At 39.0% G+C, this 26,299-nt stretch overlaps 1 protein-coding gene across 1 annotated transcript; it reads left to right on the forward strand.

Moving 5' to 3' along the window:
- Positions 1-247: 247 nt before the first annotated feature.
- On the forward strand, positions 248-21,756 carry Spaca1 (sperm acrosome associated 1). The gene is made up of 7 exons (XM_045138830.1): positions 248-485; positions 7,604-7,660; positions 10,412-10,513; positions 11,246-11,352; positions 12,204-12,339; positions 16,848-16,968; positions 17,512-21,756. Exons 1-7 carry the CDS (start codon positions 248-250, stop codon positions 17,666-17,668), a joined length of 918 nt encoding a protein of 305 aa, XP_044994765.1. The 3' UTR covers positions 17,669-21,756.
- The last annotated feature ends 4,543 nt before the right edge of the window (positions 21,757-26,299 follow it).

The raw sequence follows: 26,299 nt of genomic DNA on the forward strand, positions 1-26,299 counted from the left end.
ATCTCCGCCCCCGAGTCCCCGCCCCCGGAGTCCCCGCCCCTCAAGCTCCACCTGCGGCCCCGCCCCCAGCCCCTTCTGCCCCCTCCCCACGCAGAGAGACGTGACGCGCGCTGACGCGTCAATGGTTGCCTGGGCCGGCACGGCGCGCACAGCGCAACGGCTCGGAGCTGCGGGAGCGCCGCATTGCGCGCCTCACCTCTCGGACGGAACCGGGCTGCGAGCGAGCGTTGGCCGCAGGCCGACAACCATGAGCGCCGGGGGCGCGGGCTGCCCCGCCGCGCTGCTGCTGGTGGGCTGGCTGCTGCTGGCCGGCCTCCAGGCCTCGTGCGGGTCGAACGTCACCGCCGTCCAGGATCCCGGCGTGGCCCATGCGGGCGACGGCGACGGCGAGTCGGACGAGGAGAGCGAGAGCGACGAGAGCGAGAGCGAGAGCGAGAGCGAGGCCGCGGAGAGCGAGGCCTCGGAGAGCGAGAGCGAGAGCGAGAGCGAGGCCGCGGAGAGCGAGAGCGACAGCGAGAGCGAGGCGGCGGAGAGCGAGGCCGCGGAGAGCGAGGCCCCTGCCGAGGCCGAGGAGTTCGGTGAGCCCGCGAGGCTCCTGAGCGCGCGCCGCCGGCCAGGCTGTCGCTGGACACGGCGCCCAGAGAGGATGCCCGAGGGTCCAGGACGTGTACAGAAGCTGCTCAATACATGTTATTTTGGAGAAGTGCAATCATATTCGTCAAGGGATGGAGTAGCTCTCCTACCCGAAGGGATCAAGTTTTGACTCGTGCAGACACCTTCCCTTTTCTTTATAGTTTTTTAAAAAATATTTTTATTTATTTGTAAACAGAGTATGGTCACAAAAGGCTTTTTGCCACTGCAGATGTATGGCTTTGTGTGGGTGCTGGGGAATCAAATCCAGGCTGCTAGGCTTTGCAAGCAGTCATCTTCAACTGCTGAGCCATCTCCTCTGCTATTTCTTTTTTTTTTTTTTAAGTTCCAGTTTGTTGACATCTTTCTTTTTCTTGAGATGAGAACTTAGTGAAAGCCAGGATTCCTCTTACTGAGACACATCTAGATAGCCCAGTATGCTGAGAATATTTCCCAGGAACCCCAAAACCTCAGTACCCGCACAGCCTGGTAGTGTCTTAAGTGTATAGCTTTCCAAGGATTGGGAACACCTCTCAGAGGATCCAGCTAATAGTTCTCATAGATAATAACCTGTTGACACCAAGATAGAATGAGACACTGGAACATAAAGTCACCTTGAGTTTCAAGTCATTAAGCGATCAAACTTGACAAACTGCTGTATGTGTTAAATTGATCAGTGACACATGCTGGTAGGTGAAAGGTCAGTGGCAGATTGGCAGTTTTCTATAAAGAAGGTTGATCCCCTGCCCACAACAAATGACTCAGTTGAGATTCTCTTGATAGCCTTCGCATTCTCATGTCTCCCTAACATAACGTTACAGAGAGCTTGCAAAGGTCCTTGACAGTGATATGATGAAGAAAGATGATTATAGAACTGAGCATGCTATTACTGCAGTCTATGCTTTGAACCATTTTAGTACTAACCTTATCAAGGTATACATCTAGTCTAGCAGTAAAATGCCAAGTATTATTTAGGTGAAGTCTAGGTAATGGTGTGACAATGTATTTTATTCATATTTAAATGAGATTAAGTTACTTTTTCTCTCAGTGTCTCTGTCTTTACATCCAAAAGACTGCAGGGAATTCATCTAGCACTTTATACAATCTCAAGCCAAGATGCTTTTTCCTGAGGAGATTGAGAATCCATCATTCTTAAAATTTGTATAACCTTTTAGCCCTGTAGAATTGTCACCACTATCTAGGATATTGGCATGGCTTGCAAGAGTGAGAACCTGTAAACATATTCATCACCATTTTCTATCTAATGGACTCTGGACTTTTTCACACTCAGGTCAGCTTTCAACTAGTTTACAAATTAATAAAAAACTTAGTGAAAACAATTTTGTGAGAAGTTTTAGTAAGAACTTAAGTAAACCCCATACATGTTACATATGTGTATGTGCACACTAAACTGGACCAAGTAATTTGAATATACCTAAATACTCAACTGTTAATTATGAAAACAACAGAATATGTGATTCAGGCCTTGTCACAAAATACTTCAGAATCAAGTCCTTTCTCTTGAAAGATGTACTGTGTGTTCTCTAGTTCTTTTCATCCGTGGAAATGCAATGTCCACTCATTAGTTCTTAGAGGAAACTCATGGAGGATCATTATCTGAGACGTCATCTGTCACTAAGATTTTGCTTATGTGATCAGGTTTATCGTTTGTGTTGCTATTTGTTTTTGTTCATCTTACAGCTGTTTCAGTTCTTGTGAAATATTTTTCCTTGTCCATTGTCCTCTTTTAGGCATTATCATAAAGAAAGAAACACATAAGCAATTTTTAAACTTCCACTTTGTTTAGTAAAAACCAGATGGATACAAGGAAAGTATCTCTAGACTTGTGTTATATATTCCTTAAAGACAATGCAAAGAAAAAAGCAAAGAGAGACTGATGTCATAACCATAGTTTATTTTCCCACTACATCATCTAAGCAATTCTAACCTTTATATAGTCTTTTAAACTCATAATTGGAAATTTGATGAATAATGATGAAACATCATTATGAGTGATAAGTTAAAATGTTTCAAGATAAAAGTAACGATAGTGTGTTAGGTGCATCCCCATATACCTTTTCTATTCCTTATGTACCTTTAAACTTTATTTTGCTTTTTTTTGTTAATTTTTATTAGCATTTTCCATGATTATAAAAAAATATCCCATGGAAATTCCCTCCCTCCCCCCCCCCCCACAGTCCCCTTTGAAATTCCATTCTCCATCATATATTTTGCTTTTTTCAAGGCCGAGTCTCATTCTAGCCCAAGCTGGTCTTGAACTTGCAATGATCTACCTAACTTAGCCTTCCAAGTGCTGGGATTGGAGGCATGCACCACTACACTTGGCACTGTTTAAAATACTTTATACATTTTATATTGATGTACTCATATTTATAAAAGGATCCAATAAGTTATATAATACAGTATAAAAATGTTTTAATATTTGTTTATTTGAAAGAGAGAAAGAGAGAATGGGGAGGTGGAAGAGAAAGAGAGAGATTGGCACACTAGGGCCTCCTACCACTGCAAACCAATTCCAGATGCATGCCCTACTTTGTGCTTTTGGCTTTATGTGGGTATTGGGGAACCTAACCAAGGATGTCAGACTTTACAAACAAGTGCCTTTAACTACTGAGCCATCTCTCCAGCACAGTGTAAAAGTTGTATAAAAGAGTTTTATTCTATAAAAATAGAACTATAGCTGAACCTGATGGTACAGGTCTGTAATCTCAGGTACACTAGAGCCTGAGGCAATATTATTGCAAATTTAAGACCTGCCTGGGCTACAGAAGGACAGTTCAGGTAACTTAGTGAGACACTACCTCAAAAGGAAGAGAGCTATGGCTCAGTAATTGAATATTCACCTAGCATGTGTGAGGCACTGGGTTCTTTCCCCAGTACTAAAAATATCCTTATTACATTCTTGTCTCCTGTTGAACTCACTTTTGAGCTTTTGGGTCATTTTCCCCTTCTGTCAAGACATCCCATACAGTACTTAAAAAAAAATAAACCTTTTTATTGATGGCTTCCATAAGTGTAGATAATAAATAAACCATGATAATACCCACCCCACCCTAATTCTCCCCTCTCAAAACACCCTCCATTGAATCCATTCTTCTTTCCAATTAACTTTTCTTCTATAGTGATATCATCTTTTCCTCCTATTACAAAGGTCTTGTGTACATAGTGTTAGGCACTGTGAGGTCATGAATATTAAGGCTATTTCTTTTTAATCTGGAAGATTGCATTATGGCAGCCTTACCCTTCCTTTGGATCTTACATTATTTCTGCCACCTCTTCTGCAGTGAACCCTGAGTCTTAGAGAGTGTGATAGAGATGCCTCACTTATTGCTGAACAGTCCACTGTCACTTCTCAACACTATGATGAGTTTTCCATTACCTCAGTGGTTACTACCATCTGAAAAGAGAAGTTTCTTTAACCAAAATTAGAGTAGCATTAATATTGGATATAAACATAAAAAAGTGTTTATAGAATGTATTTTGGTGAACCATAATATATGCATTTAGCCAGACATCAGCAGGAGTTGTTCTTCTAAGGCTCATGACCTCCCCAGCCATAAGATTTTGACTAGGTTTTCAGTACCACGCATGTATTACTCCTGTGGAGTGGGCCTCCAGTTCACTTAGAGAACAGTTGGTTTCCCCCATAAAAGACAAGCCACTGTTGCACCAGTTGGTCCACTGCTGCTTAACACCATTGGTGACTTCTCTCTCCCTAAAGGCTGCATGTAGCTTAGCTCTCTCCAGTTTTCTGACAATTAGTCAACAGGGAGGAGGCTTCCAGGTCAGCTACAGTTTGATTTTTTTTTTTTTTTCGAGGTAGGGTTTTATTCTAGCTCAGGCTGATCTGGAATTTACTGTGTAATCTTAGGGTGGCCTTGAACTCTTGGTGATCCTCCTGCCTCTGCCACCTGAGTGCTGGGATTAAAGGCGTGCACCACCATGCTTGGCTCAGCCTGATATTTCTAAGTGTCCTGTAGCCCAAGCATGTGGTCTTCAGCAATCATCTTGCCATCCAGTTCCTGTACAGTACTGTTTTTTTCAGTTTTACCTAGAGCGTTTTTGTTCCTCTGAGGTTTTGTTCTGTTAAGAGTGGCACATTCTTTCACCTTGTCAATTTTAGATCCAGACTTATCTTCACACATATTTGCTATACTTCCTAGCTTTGTAGGACCCCAGATTCAGCATGAAATCAGGGTGTTTTTTTCCCCCATAGGTCACTAATGAAACATCGAACAGTAGCCCTGTGATACATCACCACTACCACATTCAGCACCTTTGGAGCTTACAGTTTTAAGGCAAACTTCTTTGACATTCAGACCCTGTTTTTCCACTTTACTCCTTGATTCATAATCAGAGAATTTGACAACTGCTACACTAACGTGCATATACATACAAGTTCCCTGAACCCACCATTGTAAGAGTCCCATTCTTCTATGTTGCTGAGATGGCCCAGTATATGAAAGAACACTAGATCTGACAGGGCTTCACAAACTGTCTTAATGTTGGTTGTTTCTCTGAAGAAACTCAAGTTGGGAGAAAATGACTTATTTCCAATGTAGCAGAGATAGTGAATCATAGAGCTAATCAAAGATTTTCAAGAATGGTTATGTTTTAAAGTAGTCAGAACTCATTTTCTTATACGTATTACTTATTCTCAGGATTCATGTTTTAGCTCACATCCCATAATGTGCCAGTTGAAAATGTTAAGCATTTCAAGTATTGAAATGTCTTTGAAATTGATTATGATGAGCTGAGGTGATGGCTCAGTCAGTAAAATGTTTCCAGTCCAAGCATGACAGCCTGAGTTGATTGAGATGGGGAGGACATATGATGGACAGTGGAGTTTAAAAGCGGAAGGTGGGGGGAAGGAGCAAATTACCATGGGATATTGTTTACAATTATGGAAGTTGTCAATAAAAATATATTAAAAATAAAATTAAAAAAAAATTTTAAAGGCAGACATAGTGGTATGCACCTGTAATTGCACTGTTGGGGAGGGGAAGACAAGAAATCCATGGGGCTCTTTAGCTAGGGGTCTAGCAGTCAGTGAGCTGCAGGTTACATAAGAGACCTTGCCTCAGAGAATCAGGTGGAGAGTGATGAACACTCAACGTCAATCTCTAGCCCTCTTCAAGTACACTTGCACCTGAACACAAGTGTACCTATACATGAAAATATAATGCGTGCCATACACATACACAAATGATAATAATAGTCCAAATCATTTGTTTAACAATGTCAATAATGACATACTTATATCATCAGATGCTTACTGTGTCACCTGAATCTGAATTTGGTGCTTGCAAATACAGAACAAAATTGCTTGTGAAACTAGTGAAGTTTTACAATTAATGAAAACAGAAAAATGTAGTATATGAAATTAGTAACTACAAAATGAGTTTGAATTGGATAATCATCTTAAACATGTTTACAGTAGTAAACCTAGAATGTTTTCACATACACCATCTTATTTAATTCTTACAATATCAAGTAGGATAAGTTCATTCCAAATTTTACACAGGGTTAACTAAGACTGGCAATTTGGTTGGTTAAACAGCTAAAAAGCTATGTAATGGTAGAAGTAGCTCTTTGCCCTTCAAGATTGATGTGCTTTTTCCTGTGATTTGCTGTCCCAAGATGCAATGCCTGTTTTCCCTAGTGTATATGTGTGGTATGTATGGTGTATCCACATGTATGTGCTCCTACAGCTTCTCATGCACTTGCCTGATAGAAGGGTGCTTGCTTTTTATGATCAGAGGTAAATGTTCAATGTCCAGCTCTTTATTGCTCTCTTGCCAGGTCTTTGTGCTGGAGTCTCTCACAGACACCAGAGAGCTGTGAGTCGTGGTCTGGGTGATTCCCTGCTGTCTGCTCTCTGTGCTTCCTGGACTGTGGACAGGCATGTATAGCTGTGTCCAGCTATTTGCATGGATTCTGGAGATTAGAACTCAGGTGGTGTCAGGTCGATTCAGGCCTCCATGCTTGCTCAGGAAGCACTCTTTAACAGCTGAGCCATGTCTCTAGCCCCATTTTTAACAATTACCTTCTAATAGCCAATTTAATATTTTTTTTTCTGTTGAGATTTCAGCCCTAATTTGAGTTTGGAAGACTTGATTATGAGTTATAACTAGAGTATCTCATACCAAACTTCAGAATGATTAAAAAGAGAGAAATGACCTAGCATTGTAGAGTTGTGTTGGGACTCCAGGTGTGTTTCACAAGGGACTAAGGGAAGGTGTAGCTGAGTTTATGGCCAGCCTAGCCACATAGTGAAATACTGTCTCTAAATAAAGAAATACATAAAATAAATCAAAACAAGAAAATTCCCCCAAAAAACAACAAAGAAAAAGGAAATGACATTTAGAACCAAGACTACTAAGCTTCTCAAATAATTGTATGTTCCAAGATTACCCTGCTAAATAGTGTTGGAATAGATTCTCTGAAACATCTAGATTTATCATTTAAACCTGGAAAGTGAGTAAAGCCACCTTGTAACTTCTATAATTTTAATGCACACTTGGTATGAAGACTTCTTTTTGGACAGAAACCATATACTACATGTTTTTCTTAACAAAAGTTAAAATGGTCTGACAATTCAAAGGTCATATGTGTGTGTGTGTGTGTGTGTGTGTGTGTGTGTGTTTGCTTTCAGATGAATATTAATTTATCATGCAATAGCTGATTAAAAAAACTTCTATACACATTTCAAAGGTAAACCTTAGAAGGTTATTTCCTCACTTAACAAACATTGTTAAAGTCTTCATTTCCTTTAGTTTAGATACCAGTGGTGTGTATATGAGGGATAGCTTTGCTTTTCTGGTTTACATAAAATATTTTTAATCTGTTGCCCAGGTAACAATTGTTTGTGCCCCTCATCCCCAAGTAAGATTTATCACTTAGAAAAGTTTTCATATGATTAAATAATGTGTTTTTTACACTTTATATTTAGTTCCGAACAAGACAATAGTCAAAGAAGTAGAATTTGGAATGTGCACAGTCACATGTGGTAAGTAGCACAGAGCAGATAAATAACTCATATTGCAATTTTAGTGGAAAATTTATATGGTGCTTTTTTATTTGTATATGTGGTATACTTCCATCACATTGATTTCTGTGTTTAATAACCATAATTTGTATACAACACTTATCTAACTGCTTCAAAGGTATATTTTCAATTCTTATTCCTAAGTTTATTTCAAGCCAGCTTCTTATTTTTTGGCATATAAAAAGTGTCTTCACTAAACTAAAATTTTCTCCACCTCACAGCTGTTCAAAGATGAGAGATTTTCCAATGTATCTCACAGATGTCTTCCCACATACTGTGTTGGCAAACCTATCACGAAATATGCTTATTTGTAAGAGTCTATTACAGATTCTCTATTTCTCCCATTTGTATGATATAACTTGGAGAAAAGAGATGTTGACTTTGTGAACATAACAATGCTGATCAATGAATAGGAATTTTAATATAAAGTTTCCTATGTGGGGTTGGGATGCAGGCTTTATGTACTGTAACAAACCATTGATTCTTAACCATCTACCCATAAGGGCCTAAAAGGCTTGTCAAGGCAGATTGTTGGACACAGAGTTTGTAGTTCCTTAGGCCTGTAGCATGGCCTAAGAATTTGTATTTCTCACCAGTTTACAGTGAAGCTGATCTTGCTAGTGAGAGGAACTTTGGCTTTGACAACCCTGCCTTAGAAACAATGACAGTCATACGAGGATCAAGGGGAATGAAAACTAGAGGACAAGAAAACCCATGAAGAGCAGATCTAGGTCAGAAGTTTTGGAGGTCAAATTTTTGGTCAGAAATTATATATGACTTGTTTGAACTTCAGATAGCTTTTTGTATCTGTATAGTATAATGTGCTTAACACAAAATCTACCACTTTAACCACCATAACACATACAAATCAGTGGCCTCAAGCACATTCACATTTTGTGATCATCTCTAGAATTTTATCAGCATTCCAAACTAAAACTTCACACTCATTAGACACCCATTAGTTCTTCACATGTTCCTTCTTCCCAGCTCCTGGTAGGCATATTCTTTTGTATATAGTTTTAAACCTGGTTTTGGCCTTAGCTTTGTAGTGAGTTGAGTGGAAATGAGAGGAGGAAGTAACACAGTTAAGTGCTTGTCTTGAAAACAAAGAGGACCCAAGTTCAATCCCCAGAACCCAGGTGAAAAATTCTGGATGTGGTAGTGCACACTTGTATTCTCAATTCTGGGATGCAGAGACCAGGGCTTGCTAGACAGCAGATTTAGTCCATTTAATGAGTCTGGGGCCAATGACAGAATTTATCTCTAAAAGAATGGATAGCATTCCTAAGGAAGGACACCTGAGGATGTACTTGAGCCTCCATTTGCACATATGCACACTTGGAAGATTTCATAATAAGACTATGCCTCTACAGAGGTTCCTCTCAAAAATTCAAATGGAGTCACAGTAAAGCCATGCTCAGCCATCTTTTAAATATTTATTTATTTATTTAGCAGAGAAAGAGAGAGAGAGAGAGAAAGAGAGAGAGAGAATGGGCGCATCAGGGCCTCTAGTAACTGCAAACAAAATCCAGATGTGTGCGCCCCCTTGTGCATCTGGTTAACATGAGTCCTGGGGAATTGAACCTGGGTCCTTTGGCTTTGCAGGCAAACGCCTTAGCTGCTAAGCCAACCCTCCAGCCCTGAGCCATCTTTTAAAACTCAAAATACATCTTTCTTTTTCCCGCTGTTCATCTCATAGTGGTCCTCTTCCTTAGTACTCAAAAGTGTAGTCCACAAGACAGCTGTGTCACCACCATTAAGTTTGCAAGCCACCTGTATTCTCCAGATTTTCTTCCCTTGAGAATGGGTTGCTGGCTTACACCCTGTAGAGCCGGAGGAGGGGGTCTGGTAGATAAGGAAGCAAGATGGAGTCCTTAGCCAAGAACACCAGCACAGGACGTGGTTCTGCATTGTTGCTAAGCCAGTACTTTGTCATCTCCTCCATGCAGCTTCAAGAATTGCAAGACTTGAGTTCTTGTTCCAAAAATCTCTGATAATTCTAAAACAGTATCTTGCCAAAAATACAGATGAGGTCATTAATAGAGTATTCTGTCTATATTTAGTAGAGACTTTTTCCACCTAAATATTAAAATCATCATTTATGGTAAAATATGATTTTGGAATTTTTCCAGAAGCTCCAACCCCAGTTCTGAAAAGTGTCTTAATAAATATTTCATCAAATATGATTTTACTGGCTATAAGAAGCACATTTTATGTACTTTAAAAGGAAAAATGCTACCAATTTATGAGTTGCCACAACTAAGTTAATTCTGATTTCAAAGATGTGGAAATGTAAAATTTTGTATCTTAGATCAATGAAAATTTATACATGATAACATATCAATTTACTAACATATTGAAAGCTTCCAAACACTTCTATACTCGAGGAAGTCCACTTAATGTACCATTTTCAAATTCACATTGGACCACAGAATCCTTTCTGTGATGGTAACAACCACAGGAACTCATGTCTTAGGCAACTCACTTGAGAAAATACTATGTTAAGAAATGACTAGAATGAAGGTCCCATGAAAGCTCTTAAGTCTTAATCAATTTGAATTTAGCAACTTAATTTCTGAAATGATGAAAGTCAAAAGAAAAGGGAAGGGATAGACAGGAACAGAAAAGGATGGATAAATCTGGATGGTAAAATTAAGACCCTCTGCAATTTTTTTTTTCCTGAACATTTGCTCTTCCCCTTTTAAACCATAGGTGTTGGTATTAGAGAAGTCATATTAACAAATGGATGCCCAGGAGGTGAATCAAAGTGTGTTGTTCGGGTTGAGGAATGTTATGGACCCGTAGATTGCGGCTGTGAGTTGAATACATATTGAGGGGTGATTGGGGGAAAGTGGTTACCCTGGGGAGATGCCCTGAACCTCAGATCACTAGTGACTACAAGAGGGCAATCAACTGATAAAGTGAAAAGAAGTAATATGAATTTAAAGCCCTCTTCTGTAGACATTGTGTGGGCCTAGTTAATTTTTACTTTTGCTTTATTTTTTTCAGTGACTTTTTAAAGGATAGGCAAGCATATTCTCTGTTCCACACTGGAACTTCGCTGTGTTAGAGAATCTGTGCTTGAGCCTATCCTGTAGTGAAGTAGGCTAGGTTTTAGTGATGGCATTTTATTGGTAGATAAGCAAGTCTTAAATTGGGAACTTTGAGAGCTGTTCTGTATAAATTTCGCTATTCTGATGTCATAGCTTCTCTAATGAGGTTACCTAACCAGTAAATTAGAAGCCACTGGCAGATCTCAAAGTTCAGAGTAACAGATCACTAAGTCAAACACCCTTGCCTCTTCTCCATAATTGATTCTGCACAAGAAGTGTAGAGCCATGGTATTTCCCTACCTGCTTCTGTGGTGATTTCATCTTTACACACATCTTCCTCTCTTCTACTACACTCCAACTCCCAATGAGAACATTTTGTATTTCCAGCATATAATTGACTTCTAAAACTAAGGGTGGCTTTGTAAAAGTTGTATGGTATGTAAAGCACTTTTCTGCCATTGGTATATAAGTATATAATTTTCCTTTATTTCAGGGGGGCAGCCAATTTCAGAAAGTCTTGAAAGTGTTAGGCTGGCTTGTGTTCATGTAGCTCCTGAAAATCGCTTTAAGTATATGTGGAAACTTCTGAAACCAGACCAAGTAAGTAAAGAAGCACATGCTCTGGTGCTTTGCTAGTTGGTTGAAGTATTTGCTTCCAAGTTCCAATGAGGCTAACTCTCTTTAAATACAATTTGAGGGGCTAGAGAGATGGCTTAGCAGTTAAGGCGCTTGCCTGCAGAGCCTAAGGACTCATGTTCAACTCTCCAGGTCCCACATCAGCCAGATGCACAAGGTGACACAAGTGTACAAGGTCACTCATGCACACCAGGTGACACACATGTCTGGAATTTGACTACAGTGGCTGGAGGCCCTGGCATGCCAATTCATTCTCTCTCTCATGCATTAAGCAGTAAGGCCAGTCTGTTGGGCTTGCCTCAAAAGATATTTTTAAAGAAAAGCAGTTTGAAAAAATGAGCTTAAAAAAATCATTATAACACTATAACAGTATATGTGTGTATTTATATATGTGCGTGTGTGTGTATATACACACATATACACACATTTATACACTATATAACAGTATCTAACATTTGTTAAATATTTTTAAAGTATCAGACATACATTGAATGCTAGAGTCCTTTTAAAATATATATAAAAACAACACTATAAAATACTTTTTGCAAATAGGTAATTGAGGTATAATATCCATGGTCATCCAGGCAGGAGTGATAGGGTTGATGTTTGATGTCTGAATTGTCTGACTCTAAAATCCATGTGTATCACTAATTGTACACTAGGTTAAGAGAATCAACAACTCTTCTTTTGTTAAAGAAAATGATTTTTTTTTTGCTAGCAACTAGTTGCACTTACAAGTGATTCACCAAGTTTCCATTCCATTTTTCTCTTTTCTACATCCATCTATAATCATTGATTATACTTTTTAAAAATAGCAACCTGTTATACTTGCAAATGATTCAGCAGTCCTGGAAGTACAAAGAGATGTTCATCCCATGGCTTTTGAGTGTGAGACCCTGGATAATGGTGAAACAGTAGCATCTATTAAATTCACAGTCTACACAATAAATGGTAAGTGTTCAACAATGTTTTGTTTGCTTATAGCTTGAATTTTAAACAGCATCAAAATCACCTGAATGGCTTGAACAACACAGACCTACATCCAGCTATACTCAGAGTTTCTGATTCAATAGGCCTGGGTGGGTCAGCACATGAATGTGCATTACTAATAAGTTTCCAGGTCAAGTTGGACCTTTAAAACCCAGTCTTTCAACTTGAAATATATTCTTGATATTACTTTCATCATGAAAGTAAAGAAGGATAAATGTAATACTTACAAACACCTTGGTAGAGAAAAATAAATCCAATTAAGAGACATGAAATCAAAGCATTTCTCCTTTAAAATTATTCATTAAAAATATTTCTGGTATATAGTATTAAAGTTCTTGGTATGTGCAATAAGAGGCAAACCTTGCCATGAATATAATTCTATATATTATACCTCATGTTTCCCTTGTGAGATCAGTGTGTGTCCACATCCATCCAATTTAATCTATGATGTCTTTCAGATAGGTCATTTTTCTTGACTATCTTTAATTTTTGCCATTTTTGTTGTTAGAAATGTGGGATAAGTGGTCATATTCTTTTAAGAAGGTAGTCAAGGCTCTGAAACTTTCACTCTGAAAAAAAATATGCATCTATACAGACTGGTCAAAAGTACTATGTAATGTTAAAGGAGCAAATGGATTTCTTAAAACTACTTTTGAATCTTGAGTAAAGAGTTTCTGCTATAGTGTGAATTACATCACAACGCAATTCCCTTTAATAAGATGAAAACAAGACATAAAGGGTTTGGGGTGGTTTTTAAAAGTAAATTCTTACTATTAAACTTTCTTTGCTGTGCTTTCTGGTTGGTAACTTAACACAGTCATCATGGTGAAAGCATTTTTTTCCTGCTGTTGAGATGTCATCAGAAAGGGAATTTCAGTAACACACTAATAAAGATATAAGAGGATTAAAACAGCCTCAGATTCCCCTGGTATGTTATGGTTCAGATGCTGTCTGGGGACTTTGTCCTTACAGTCTGGCCTCTGGAATGGACTATTCAATAGTTAGTCCCTCCATTAATTAGTAGGTAAGCTAAGGGCTGGAACACAGACCCCAAAGTGCCTGCCTGTCTTTTATTGAGACAAAGTTAACTTTCTCCCTTGTAATAACTCAGGGTGACGGGTGGCCCTTCCATTTTTAGTACATGCATACTTAAACAATAGAGTACCTTGAGAATGTTTCAGTATTGCAGTCAAGTTTGCATTGCTGGCAGAAATCACCTGACCAAGAGCAGCTTATGGGAAAAAGGGTTTATTTTGGCTTACAGACATGAGGGCAGGGGAAAATGATGGTATGAGCAGAGGGTGGACATCACCTTCTGGCCAACATCAGGTGGATAACAGGAACAGGAGAGTGTGCCAAACACTGGCAAGGGGAAACTAGCTGCAATACCCATAAGCCCATCCCCAATAATACACTGCTTCCAGGAAGCATTAATTCCCAAATCTCCATCAGCTGGGAACCTAGCATTCAGAACACCTGTAACAAGGGAGAGATTCTTCTTCATAGAGGTGGAAGGCTGGGACCAGCTCCCCACAGTTGTCCTCTGACCTCCACACTAGTGCTGTGGCACAAAGACACATATGCACACACATCAAAATAAAAACCAAAATCTGAAATATATTGATATAATTTCTCAATTTTACCTTTAGCCATTTAGTGAAATAACTAAATTGCATTTAAATTCTAGAATTATTAGGAAAGACAGTTGTCTCTATCTATGGGCTTAAGAGGATAGGAGAAAATAGCCAGAACAATAAGCATCTGAGAGTGCCCATATAGGAGGCTACTTCTGATAGAATGAAAGTTAGCAAAATTGAAGCACTAAAATAGCCAAAACGTAGCTTGCACAGATAATTAAACCTCCCCCTCTCTTGCTGTACTTACCTGTGTAATTCAGTGTTTGAATTAGATGGTCTGTATAGTCTTTTTCTGTATAAAGGCTTTTATGATTCTAGAATTTGGGTAGCAGAAAAGCCACAGGGATGCTGTATTATTCTGGACATCTGTAACACTGATGTAAGCTGTTTTCTTATAGTTTATATGTGGCAGTGCTGTTGCTATCTTTGCACACATGTTACCATAGTACAGCTGTTACCATGTCACATGTATTACCATATCACATGTATTATCAATCATATCATATGTATTACCACATCACATGTATTACCATATCACATATATTATTATATAACACCTATTATACATATTACCATATCACACATATTATCATTACATGCATTACTATATCATACCTACTACCATATCACTTGTATTACCATATTACTCATATTTACATATCACATGTGTTATCACATCACATATGTTGCCTTATCATACCACAGGTATTATTTCACATTTTATCATGTCACATGAATTACATCACATATATTACCATATCACAACTGTTACCACACACCTTACCACATCACATGTGTTATCATATTACATATATTATTGTATCACAGGTATCACCACACATGTTATATCACACGTATTGCCACAGCATACATATTACCATGTCACATCACATATACTATTATATAACACTTATTACCATATCACACATATTATCATATCACATGTATTACCATATTACATGTGTTAGTCATATCACATGTATCATGCTACAGTTATTATAATATCACATGTGTTACCATGGTACACATGTTATATTACATGTGTTATCATGTCTCATGTATTATGATAGCACATGTATTCCCGTAGCACATGTATTGCCAGGTCACAGTGGCTGTGCTGTCACACATATAGTAGGCCATTTTGTCTCTAGAATCATAGCTGCAGAAAGAGAATTCTGATTTAAGGGTGCTGTGTGGTATATGCATGAAGAGCCATGACCTCAGTCCACAGAAGTGAGAGATGCTCACAACCCCCAGGGTAAAGGTCGAACCATGAACCTTTGAAAAGGAAACACAGGAGAAAGCCTGCATGGCTCAGTTGTAGTCAGAGCCTTCTCAGACATGACTCACAACACAGTTACCATAAAAGGAAACACTGAATAAAGTGTCTTCATCAAAATTAAAAACTTCAGCTTACTAAGATAAGTCACTTGGAAAATCATAGGCAATCCAAAACCTGAAAGAAATTCACAAGACATATAGGCAGAATAGTTGGTCTGAAAAAGACCTCTCCATTTGTCTAACTGATCACACCCCTGCCCTCTTACCCTGCAGTGTCGCTCTTGTTTATCTCAGAAAAGCTAAAATACATGTCCACACACTCACACAGCAGTGTTAACAGGCTTTATCGTAGTCCACAACAAGGGTAGATTAAATATCCACTCCCTGGAGAGTAAATGGGGCTGGGGAGCACAGCTTAGAAGTAGAGCACTTACCTAGCATGTCCAAAGCCCTTGGTTCAAGTGTCAGCAGTGTAGAAACAAAACTTAAGTCTCCCCATATAACAAACAAATGCAGAAAAATATAGTTGTGTGTAACAGTATGAGTGAATCTTTAAAGAATCATGCCTTATGCAAGAGTGCATAGTATGTATGCATTCACATGAAGTTCTGGACAGGCAGAACTAGTCTATGCTGGAAAATAAAATGAAGTCACTGCATCTGGAGGATTAACTGGAAAGTTACTTCCTGGGCATAGTAATAATCCACATTTGCTTACATATGTGCGCCTCATTTGCCAAAAGTAAGTAAATGTACATTTAAGATCTTTCTGCAGTTCGCTATATGTAAATTTTATCTCCAAAATGTTCACTAGTTTATGATATGGCTGCTGAAGAATTTTATGGGAGATGTGAAGACACCTGTCTGGGGGTGATATAATGTGGAGGTAGGACACTCTTTGTGGTAAAGTTGTTAAATTTAATGCTCTCAATATTTATCATTTCAGGTTATAGCTTGGGGACATTTATCCAAAAGTGTGCACAAATATTTTTAATCATTTAAGGTCTTTTACCTTTTCCATATTAAGTAAAAACAAATGTAATATAAAGATGCATTGGATAGTAAACTTTCTCCTCTCTGAGAGCACTATCTTGAAGTACATGAAAATGTAAGATGATAGATATATAGAAGAATGAATAGGTAGAGGGATGGTGGAATATTACTGGGACTGTGTCTTTTTTTTTTTTTTTTTTTTGGTTTTTCTTTTTGGTTTTTCAAGGTAGGGTCTCACTCTGGCTCAGGCTGACCTGGAATTCACTATGTAGTCTCAGGGTGGCCTCGAACTCTCGGAGATCCTCCTACCTCTGCCTCCCGAGTGCTGGGGGGACTGTGTCTTATGTGGTGGTAATGTAGGTGTTCATGGTCAGGTTCTTTCAATTTTACTTTGTGTTGACAAGAATATTTCAAATGCAGAGCAAGTTCACTAATAATTTTCTTTCTACTCATTCTGTTTATATTTTTCTAGAATTGTACTCCAAACACACAATTTCCACTATACATCCATTTCCTTTTTACTTCTAGTAGAAATAATTGAGTTTTTTTGTATGTTTAGAATTACAGATGAAAAGATCGGGCCGACCAGACACTGATGCTGTCCTGGTGTTTGTGTTGACTGTAGGAGTCATAATCTGTATATTTGTGATCTTCGTATTGATCTTCATCATTATCAATTGGTAGGTGAGGGGCTGGGATGCACTGTCACCCTCCTTATCCTCCCATCCTCATCCTACAGTACAGAACTTACCTGTGGTGTCTCCTACATGTGTCCTGAGACTTTCAACTCCCTACCTTCCTCCTTTGACTATCCTTTTCAGGATACCCTATCTCTTATGAAAATTCTTTTTAAAAATACCATATAAATATAACTTACTTCCCAGTTTTACAATTTTGCAAGACCTTTTTTGTTATTTTGGCGAGAGAGGGAGAAGAAAACATGTGAATGAATGGCTGTGTTGTCTCTTGTTAGGTAGTTCTCACAGCTTTAAGACTTGGTATTGCTACCTTCCAACTTATATACCTGATATGTATGTCTGTGTGAATATTATACCTTCCAAATCTGAGGGCTTGTCTATCACAGTGCAGTTGGTGTGTGATAAGCTAAGCTAAACTGGGAATAAAAGGCACTTCTGTGTATTGGAATATAACCATAAACCTCATTTTCTTTTGTTTTCATTTCATAGTATTGTCTTTGTTTTCACTTTTGTTTTTTCTACCAGGGCGGCAGTGAAATCTTTCTGGGGGGCGAAAGCCTCTACAACGGAAATACATTCTGAGATGAGTTCTGTAAGATACAAAGATTCAACCTCTCTTGACCAGTCACCAACAGAAATACCGGGACATGAAGATGATGCCCTAAGTGAATGGAATGAATGATGTATGGATGACACACGAGAAACCAAAGACTATTAGAGCATATAAGGTCCATTTTTATAAAAGTAAAATATATTCTGATGTACTTGAAGGACACTGAGATGAGTCTGTTGAAGTCTGGGGGTGATATAATGTGGAGGTAGGACACTCTTTGTGGTAAAGTTGTTAAATTTAATGCTCTCAATATTTATCATTTCAGGTTATAGCTTGGGGACATTTATCCAAAAGTGTGCACAAATATTTTTAATCATTTAAGGTCTTTTACCTTTTCCATATTAAGTAAAAACAAATGTAATATAAAGATGCATTGGATAGTAAACTTTCTCCTCTCTGAGAGCACTAGATTGAACTGTTAAAGCAAATCACGCTTCAGAATCTCTGCATGGCATGTGACATGTAAGCATCACTTGTAAAACATGAAATAATAACAAGCAAGACTTAGTGACTGCTTTGTGCCAAGTGTCTCTCACAGCATGCACATATATTAGGTAGCTTAGTTATGGTAGTATAAAGGAGATATGTACAGAGGACTGGAGAGATCCTTGGAAGTGGCTGAGGAAATGGCATGAATTCAATCATGTGTATTTCTTACAGAAACAAGAGTGAGGAACTCTCGAATGAGTACTGACAAGTACTTTGCATGCACTGGTGAGATCTCAGGACATCATCATTGACTCTTTCTGTTACCTACTAACAGGATACCAAGCCATTAAGTAACTTGGTTGATTTGATTCAACAGGTTTCCCCAAACATTATTTTTGATAATAGTACAGTTATATATTGAATATCTTCTACTTAGATTAATTTTGTTCCAACTTTATTGCTATTATTTCAGGATCTATCTCATGATACCATTTACTTTGCACACCTATGCTGAAGACATTGTAAATGGGCAATTATGGTATACCTCCCTCTACTACATAGAAATAGGTTGTGTTATGAAATTATCCTTTTTTCTATTACATAGCATTTGTGTTTGAGAAATGCAAGGATCAACTAACTGGAAAATGGTTTTGTTACCTGATGTGTGAATTCCACTGCAGAAGATAAGTGAAAAGAAATAATTTCTATGAAATTTTTCAGAATAATTTTTTATAACACCTACTTCAGATACATGTTTAAACAAAAATCAGTATAGATGCTGAAAGTCCTTGAATAATAGTGACCAGTCCTTGTTTTAAAGCCACATATAGCAGGAGATCTTGATTATACTTCAGTGACCACTAGCACTCAGTGAACACTGTTGTTCTAGGTGCTGCTCACTGGCTGTTTATGATGGCCTACTTTCCAGGCACAAATGGTAGGAAAGTATTTCTTCAGCCCACTTTGTTGGGTGGGGTCATGTGCTTGGCCAATAATAAGTTGTCAGCCCAAATTTCAAAGTTTTTAGTCATTTTGAGGCTGGGATATTTGCTTGGGAAGACATTAAGAGCTCATTTTCCTCTAACACAGCAGAAGCAGAGCAGCTTCCCTGACAGTTTGGCTTTGAATGAGGGCTGTGGGCACAGGCTCTCTAGCCAACCAGTTTTAATTATGTGGGCATACATTACATCTTGTCATTTTAAGCCACTGAGGTTTACAGATTTTGTGGCATAGCAGTTATTCTAAAACTATCTGTGCCTCAAATTAAGTTCTCATGGTCAACTGGCTTAAAGATCCTCCCTGGGATGTCTCAAAGCCACCAATATGATACCTTTATTTCCCAATTTCATTGGTATCTGTGCAACACAAAAGCCATGCATATTTGTAAGGAGTGTGCTGTATGCACGTATGAGCAGGACTGTCCTGGAAAGTTTGTCTCTGAGGACACAGGGCTCAGTCAGTGAATGAATCTTCCATGTTTAACACACAGAGCAATACACATTGGCAATATTCGTGCTTTCCCTTACATCTAAAGTTACTTAGATAATCTCCTCCAGGTCCACTTTGATGGCCTGTCTTGAAACCACTGTATTCCAATGGCTCCTTGTAAGAGATGTGAAGTACATTATATTGGATTAAAATAGTTATCAACCTTTGAAAGTAAATGACAATATCTGGGCCACTATGAAGTCTCCAGGGCTTGTGAAGACCAGCTGCCATTTGCCTTTTGGAAGCAGTCTGTGTTGGGAGACTTCTCTGTGCTGTGGTTGATGAGGTGTCCATTGCATACTGCTAAATGTTAATGGAAATCCACCTTCCTCTCCAGGCAGGCTGGGCCAAAGAATTCCCTGGTTCCTATCTTCTCTTAAATGCTGGGATAGATGCTTTCCTGACCACCTTTCTTGATCTCCCATATACCTCAAGGAAACCATACAGTTGTCATCTGGATGCAGGACATAAGTCAAACAATGCTGTTCCAGAAAGAGCTCTCCCATTACACACCTGGTCCCTGGAGGAGCCTCTCCCCTTACATACCTAGTACCTAGAAAAGCTCTGCCTTTATACACCCAGTCCTTGGAAGATCTCTCTCCTCACACACCTACTCCTTGGAAGCACTCTCCCCTTACATACCAAGTCCCTGGAGGAGTGCTATCTTTACACACCCAGTCCCTGAAGGATCCCTTTCCTTACCCAGTTCCTGGAGGATCTCTCTCCTTACACACACACTCTCTGGAAGAGCTCCCCCCTTACACATCCAGTCCTTGGAGGAGCTCTCCCCTTACACCCACAGTTCCTGGAATAGCTCTTTCCTTACACACCCAGTCTTTGGACAAGCCCTCCCCATAACTCACCAAGTCCCTGGAAGAGTTCTTCCCTTACATACCCAGTCCCTGGAAGAGTTGTCTCATTAGAAACCCAGTCCCAGGGCTTGCTATGTAAAAGGACTCTATTCTTTAGATACTCAGATTCTGGGCTCCTCTGTGCAGCAGTAGGGCTTTATGGTGTTCAAAACAGCACTCTTTCCCACGAGAATCCTTCATAAATTCAACAGATATTGACTTAGTTATTCCTATGACTAGGTAGTATGCTGAACCGTGGGATAAGGCATGTATAGAACTACCCTAATAATAGGGTCCATCTTTTCTTGGACTTTGGATATTTATTTACCTATGCCATTCCATGTATGGTATATTAACCATAGCCAGTAGTGAATACCTTGTAGTATAGAGTACAAGTTAGTAAATACATTGAAGAAAATCTTCAAATGTCTGTGAAGCTCTAGTAGGAAAGATCACATGTAAAGTGGACTTAAGCCCGAGAGTCTAGGGAAGATCAGGTGAGAAGGTCTAAGGAAGGAACGTCATATCTCCTCAGAGAAGGCTAGCAGAGCTGGAACATGGAGGTGAAAAGAATGATGGAAGGTAAGCCAGAGTCAGGAGAACATAGATTACCTCATACTCACAATGAATATGTGTGTGCTACAGTAACGTAGCTGGCTGGCTCAAGACTACATATCAAGAAGTCAATCTCTAGGGTCCTTTACTATACTATAATGATCATGCCTTGCTAGAATTCATTATCACTGGCCCTTTGACAAACCATGACTGTTGAGTCTCACTCAAATAGGGCAGTCTGTGCTTTTACCTAACTTATGTTCTTTTACATGCTATTGGGAATTCAAACCCTTAATGAGAGCTCTTTTTTCTTCCATAATGATTCCTAACTCACTCTCATGTTACACAGCCAAGATAGAGACAAGGAGATTAAAAATTCCCTGGAATAGCGATGGTTGGTGGACACACCACAAGGCCAGCACCTGGGTAGACATAGGCTGCAATTTTCTATAGTCAAGGGCAAGACATGGAATGAAGCACATGGTGTTAGTTACCCTGTATTACATCCCTGTTGCCTTCTGTTAACACCAACATAAAGCTTCCAATTCCAAGTGATTTTCTTTCAAGTGTGGTTCTCATATAATCTGTGTGCCTATATGTTTTAAAAATTGATGGAATTTTTCTATTTTGATTCCACTTTGTATTTTAAGTCTGCTTCTTCAGTCATTTTTGCTCTATTCTGAAAAACCATGTTTTTGGGACTTATAACCCATCATTGTTGTGATCTGCCATCTGTTTCAGAAGAGCGTAGAACCCATTTACATGGTTATTCAGGCTTTGAAGTTTGCATGATTTTCTTATCTGTGATCAAGTTGTGTTTATGATAGAAAACAGTTTCTGGTTCTTGTTGAAATATCAGATGCTAAATATCAACTTTTTTCATTATTTAAAAGAAAAACATGGTAAAATGCCGAAAAGGCTTAAACATTTCTTTGATATTCAAATTCTACATTTTGTGATCATATCAAGTTTATATAAATAAATGATATATACAAGGTTTTTTTATTATGAAAAAAATCAGAATTCAGCAATTATTTATACCATGCTTTTAGAGGCATATATGCTAGCGTATTAGTTTTTGTATCTAGCTATGAAAGCCAGGTGTTGTGCTTCATACCTAGAATCCCAGCTCTCAGTTATGAGTTCAAGGCTAATCTGGGCTACAGAATGAATTCCAGGTTAGTCTGGGGCTCTCTGAATGAGCCCTGTCTCAATATTTTTAAATGAAATCAGAAGCTTGTATACGCCTATGCTTTTCTAAATATAGACCTTATGTGGAATTAATCCTTATTTGATAATGTGTATTTTCACCCAAAGTGAAATATGTACATACAAGTTTGTTTAGTGAACCTGGAAGGAGTAAGGTTTATAAGTGATGATGCAAACGGTTGTATTCTACAATGACTGTCAGATGTGTTCCTGAAGAGTGCATATGAAGCAGAATTTATATTGAGTGACCCATAATGCTCTCTGGATTTGTTATTCATTCAAACATGCATTTTTTTCCCATAAGCATAATTTGCTGAGTATAGCAGAAGCTTCGCTGCTTCCCTCCTGTGCATTAATCTCCCTTTCTTAACAGTTGTGGTTTTCTTCCGTGCATTAGCAAGACAAAACCCAAGGATGTTTCGGACAAGCTGGTTGGGTTTAAGCCCTCTTGTCAGAAAGCCATTGTGTTTGTATTATTTATGCAGTGCCCCAAGGTAATACCACATACTTTACAAGGATCAAAAAAATCACCTGACAGTAATGAAATGATGTCTTTCCAGAACAAACAATATAAGGCCCTAGAGGTAAATAGGGACAGGAAAGACACAGTATAAACTATACTTTTTTGTGTGTTCTGGGGGATAACAGCATGCAGCACGCTGCTATCAGAGCTAGTAAGCTTCCTATGGAGTGCATGCACTGGGTTTTGTTGCAGCAGGAATAGCTGTGTCAATGTGAATGAGTCAGAAAGTCTGGGAGGGGGAGCATGCAGGGTACTGGCCTCAAGTTCTCAGAGGCTGAAATGGTTAAAGATGTTAGAGAAAATGAGATGGCCAGAGGCAGGGGCAGGGTGAGATAAGGATGGGGGTTGTAGTAATGGTAGGAGAAAGTGGTAAGCAGGTGCAGAGTGCTGGGGAGGCTGGAAGGTGACCGGAGGCCAAGGCAGTGGGAGAAACAGCATCTGAACAGCAGGAAAAGAAAATGGAATTGGCAGTAACATTTGGCAATGACTAGAGTGGGAAATTGATGAGAGAGAGGCCAGTGAGAAGGAGTTTGTGTAAATCAAGGCAGCATGTGATGAGTGTCTTGGCAGCAGAGAGCAATCGAACAGATTTCAAGGGGAAAAAGATTTTAAGAAACTGGATTTGAGGCTATGCAGATACAGAGAACATGAACCTTGGAGCCATGTTTAATTTCTTCCTATGGCTACTTTCCCTCTCACCTGCTCCATAGTCAGCTAGCTCCTATTTGTCAAAAATCTCCCCCTGGTTTTTAGTTGCCTTGTTTTCCAGCCACTTCTTTGCCGTCCCTTCCCTATGGCTTTAATCTTTCTTTCATAGTCTTCTAATTATATATCTCCAACCTGAACCGATTCCTGGAGCTTTAATTTTGCATTTCAGCTGAATGGATTTTCCTCATGAATGCACCATGAATGTATAAGACTGAAAGTCTCTGGATGTATACATAAGTGGGACCTCCTTTGTAATACTGCTCTTCTATCAATCAAGCTCAAAACCTCATCCTTTCATATCACAATAGTAACCAAGACCAGCAAATATCTCCTCCCAGCCCATTTCTCTTTTCATCACAACTGAGGTTTACCTTCCCTCAACCCTCCTGGCTGGTGTATCTCTGCCAGCAGCCTATATGCCCCTCAGACAGCTGGTACATCTGGCATAACATTGGTCCAATGTCCTATTTAAAGAATTTCACTTTACTTAGCTTTTACTCAATACTTCTCAAAGATGGCTCAAACGTAACTTCAAACTTGTCTTTTCCTCAGCCATTTCTACTCAGGAATAGTATATAGTAAATTCACATACTCTTCTCATTGTTTTTCTTTAGAGGGGAATTCTCATTTTCTTTCTCCTTCTGTCTTTTTTTAAAAATAAGACTTAGATTTTATTATGTTAAGAGAAGAATAGAGGAGAAAGTACAAAGAGCTCATAGCCTGGAGTCTCCTTTTATTCTTTTACTCTTCAGTTGCTGTTTAAATTCTACCATTGAAGGATCAGTTATAATGAAGCTCCCCTTTTACCACTGTACATATTAAGCCATTATAAAAAAGAGCACTTAATGACTCAAAATACTTATATCCCTCTTTTATACAATAGTATAGAGATAGGTAGGCATTTCTGGAATGGATGTTCACTCCCATCCAAGAGATTAGAGATCCTGATCTGAGAGATGGCTCAGCAGTTAAGGTGCTTGTCTGTAAAACCTAAGGACTCAAGTTTGATTCCTTAACACCCACGTAAAGCCAGATGCGCAGAGTGGCTCATGCATCTGAAGTTTGATTGCAGTGGTTAGAGGCCCTAGTGCACCCATTCTGTCTGTCTGTCTGTCTGTCTCTATCTCTCTGCTTGTGAATAAATAATTTAAAAAAAAGAGTGGAGATCCTTCATTGCATGGCTCTGCTCATTCTTACATGGAGAGCTATGGCACAGGTACCAGTGGAGGTCACATGCCAGTGGGCAGAGAGGCCAAGAGGAAGTCAAGGACGATTCTGCTTCCTTCACAGGCTGTGACAGCACTCACCACTCACATTTCCTGTCACTGCGTACATGGCTACAGTGGATGCTAGGAAATGCACTGTTTATTTGAGGGGATGATCCCAGCTAAACTGTAGTCTCATTACTGAATGGGAAAGGGAATACTGGAGGTGAAAGGTACAGAGAAAGCTGTGGAGAGAAGAGGGGTAGTTTAAATCTTGTTCAACAACCAAACCTCACAGGGAACTGAACTACCTCTAACCTGTACTGATCTATTATCTCTGAGTTTATGCTCCCCTGCTTTCTTCCTGCTTCTTTTATAGCTTTTTAAAACCCTATATACCTAAATACATAAGCTTCCTCAGGGCTCCAGCATCTCTCTTTTTATTCTTGCTTCTTTTATAGATTTTATTACCTATACACCTAAATACATACTTCCTCAGGACTCCAGCATCTTTGAGTCTTTGTCACAGTGTCTAGGAGATGCATAAATTCGGCATTCTGACAAATGATGGGGATGGTGCCTTTTGATCCAGATATGGTTGGAGTTTGTCGCACAGGGTGTGCAAGAATAGCATGTTCCTCACAGGACATTGACTTTATGGGGAGAGCACAACAAGCTCTATGATGGCAAAAGAATGGGGATTCTACTGCTCTTGAACACACGTTATCTTTTTGCCTTTCCAATGGGTCCTGGGGATGCTTGTTATGAACAGACCTGAGAAGTCTATTCACTTGGTTTATGACTTCACTGAGTCTTTGCAATGTCTGCATGAGACCAACATTAGTCTTCTTCCCAAGTTAAAGAAGCCAGCTCGAGAGAGGTTGAAGAATTCACTCTCATAATATTATGTGTCTATCCAGTGATGGGTTTTAACCCTGGTTTTCTTATTTCACATCTAGCTCCCTTTATGTGAACCACCAAATGGTAAGTACAATACATTTCAGATGTTAATAAAAAGGGATCCTGAACATAAATAGTGTTTATATTTTAAGACCTTAATGGCAAATACACACAACCAAGTAAGATCATGCAACTAATTTTATCTAACCAACAGGTTAGAAGTTGGGTGAAACCAAACAGAAGCTGTGATGTAGTGTTTTAATGTGAATAGAGTAAAAATTTGCCATGGTCCCAGAAGCTTGAAGGTTATAACTCTAGATGCTATATTGCTAAACACAAATCTCAGATCTCTGAGGTAACTCTCTCAGCTATCTGAAAAGCTAAAAGGATGATAGTTGGAGGGTATCAGAAATAAGGATTATTGTATGTAAGCAAAGTTCTGTGAACCTTATCTATAAGGACTAGATTGGGATGAAAACCACATGGAGAAAGGCCAGGGATTATGTAGAAAACATTATATAAATACAATGAAATGACCTTCTCAATATGGTAAATGCAACCTAGGAGTATAAGAAAATAACTTAGTGCAGATGGCTAAGAAGTCACTTACATCACTAATAAATATAGACACAATATACAAAATTGGCAAAACCCAGCTCCAAGCTGGCATCATAAAAATGAAATATGAGCACTATAGAGAGAATTACCTAGTGATTTAAAGGCTTCTGGCAATATTTTGAGGTGAAAAACACAGAACCATGGCTTTGAGTGCTGCTGACTTCCCCAAGGGAAAAAAAAATGGGCCTCCATTTTTCTGTGGTGTTAGTCAAAG

This window comes from Jaculus jaculus, chromosome 19, assembly GCF_020740685.1.
Source record: "Jaculus jaculus isolate mJacJac1 chromosome 19, mJacJac1.mat.Y.cur, whole genome shotgun sequence".
NCBI lineage: Eukaryota > Metazoa > Chordata > Mammalia > Rodentia > Dipodidae > Jaculus > Jaculus jaculus.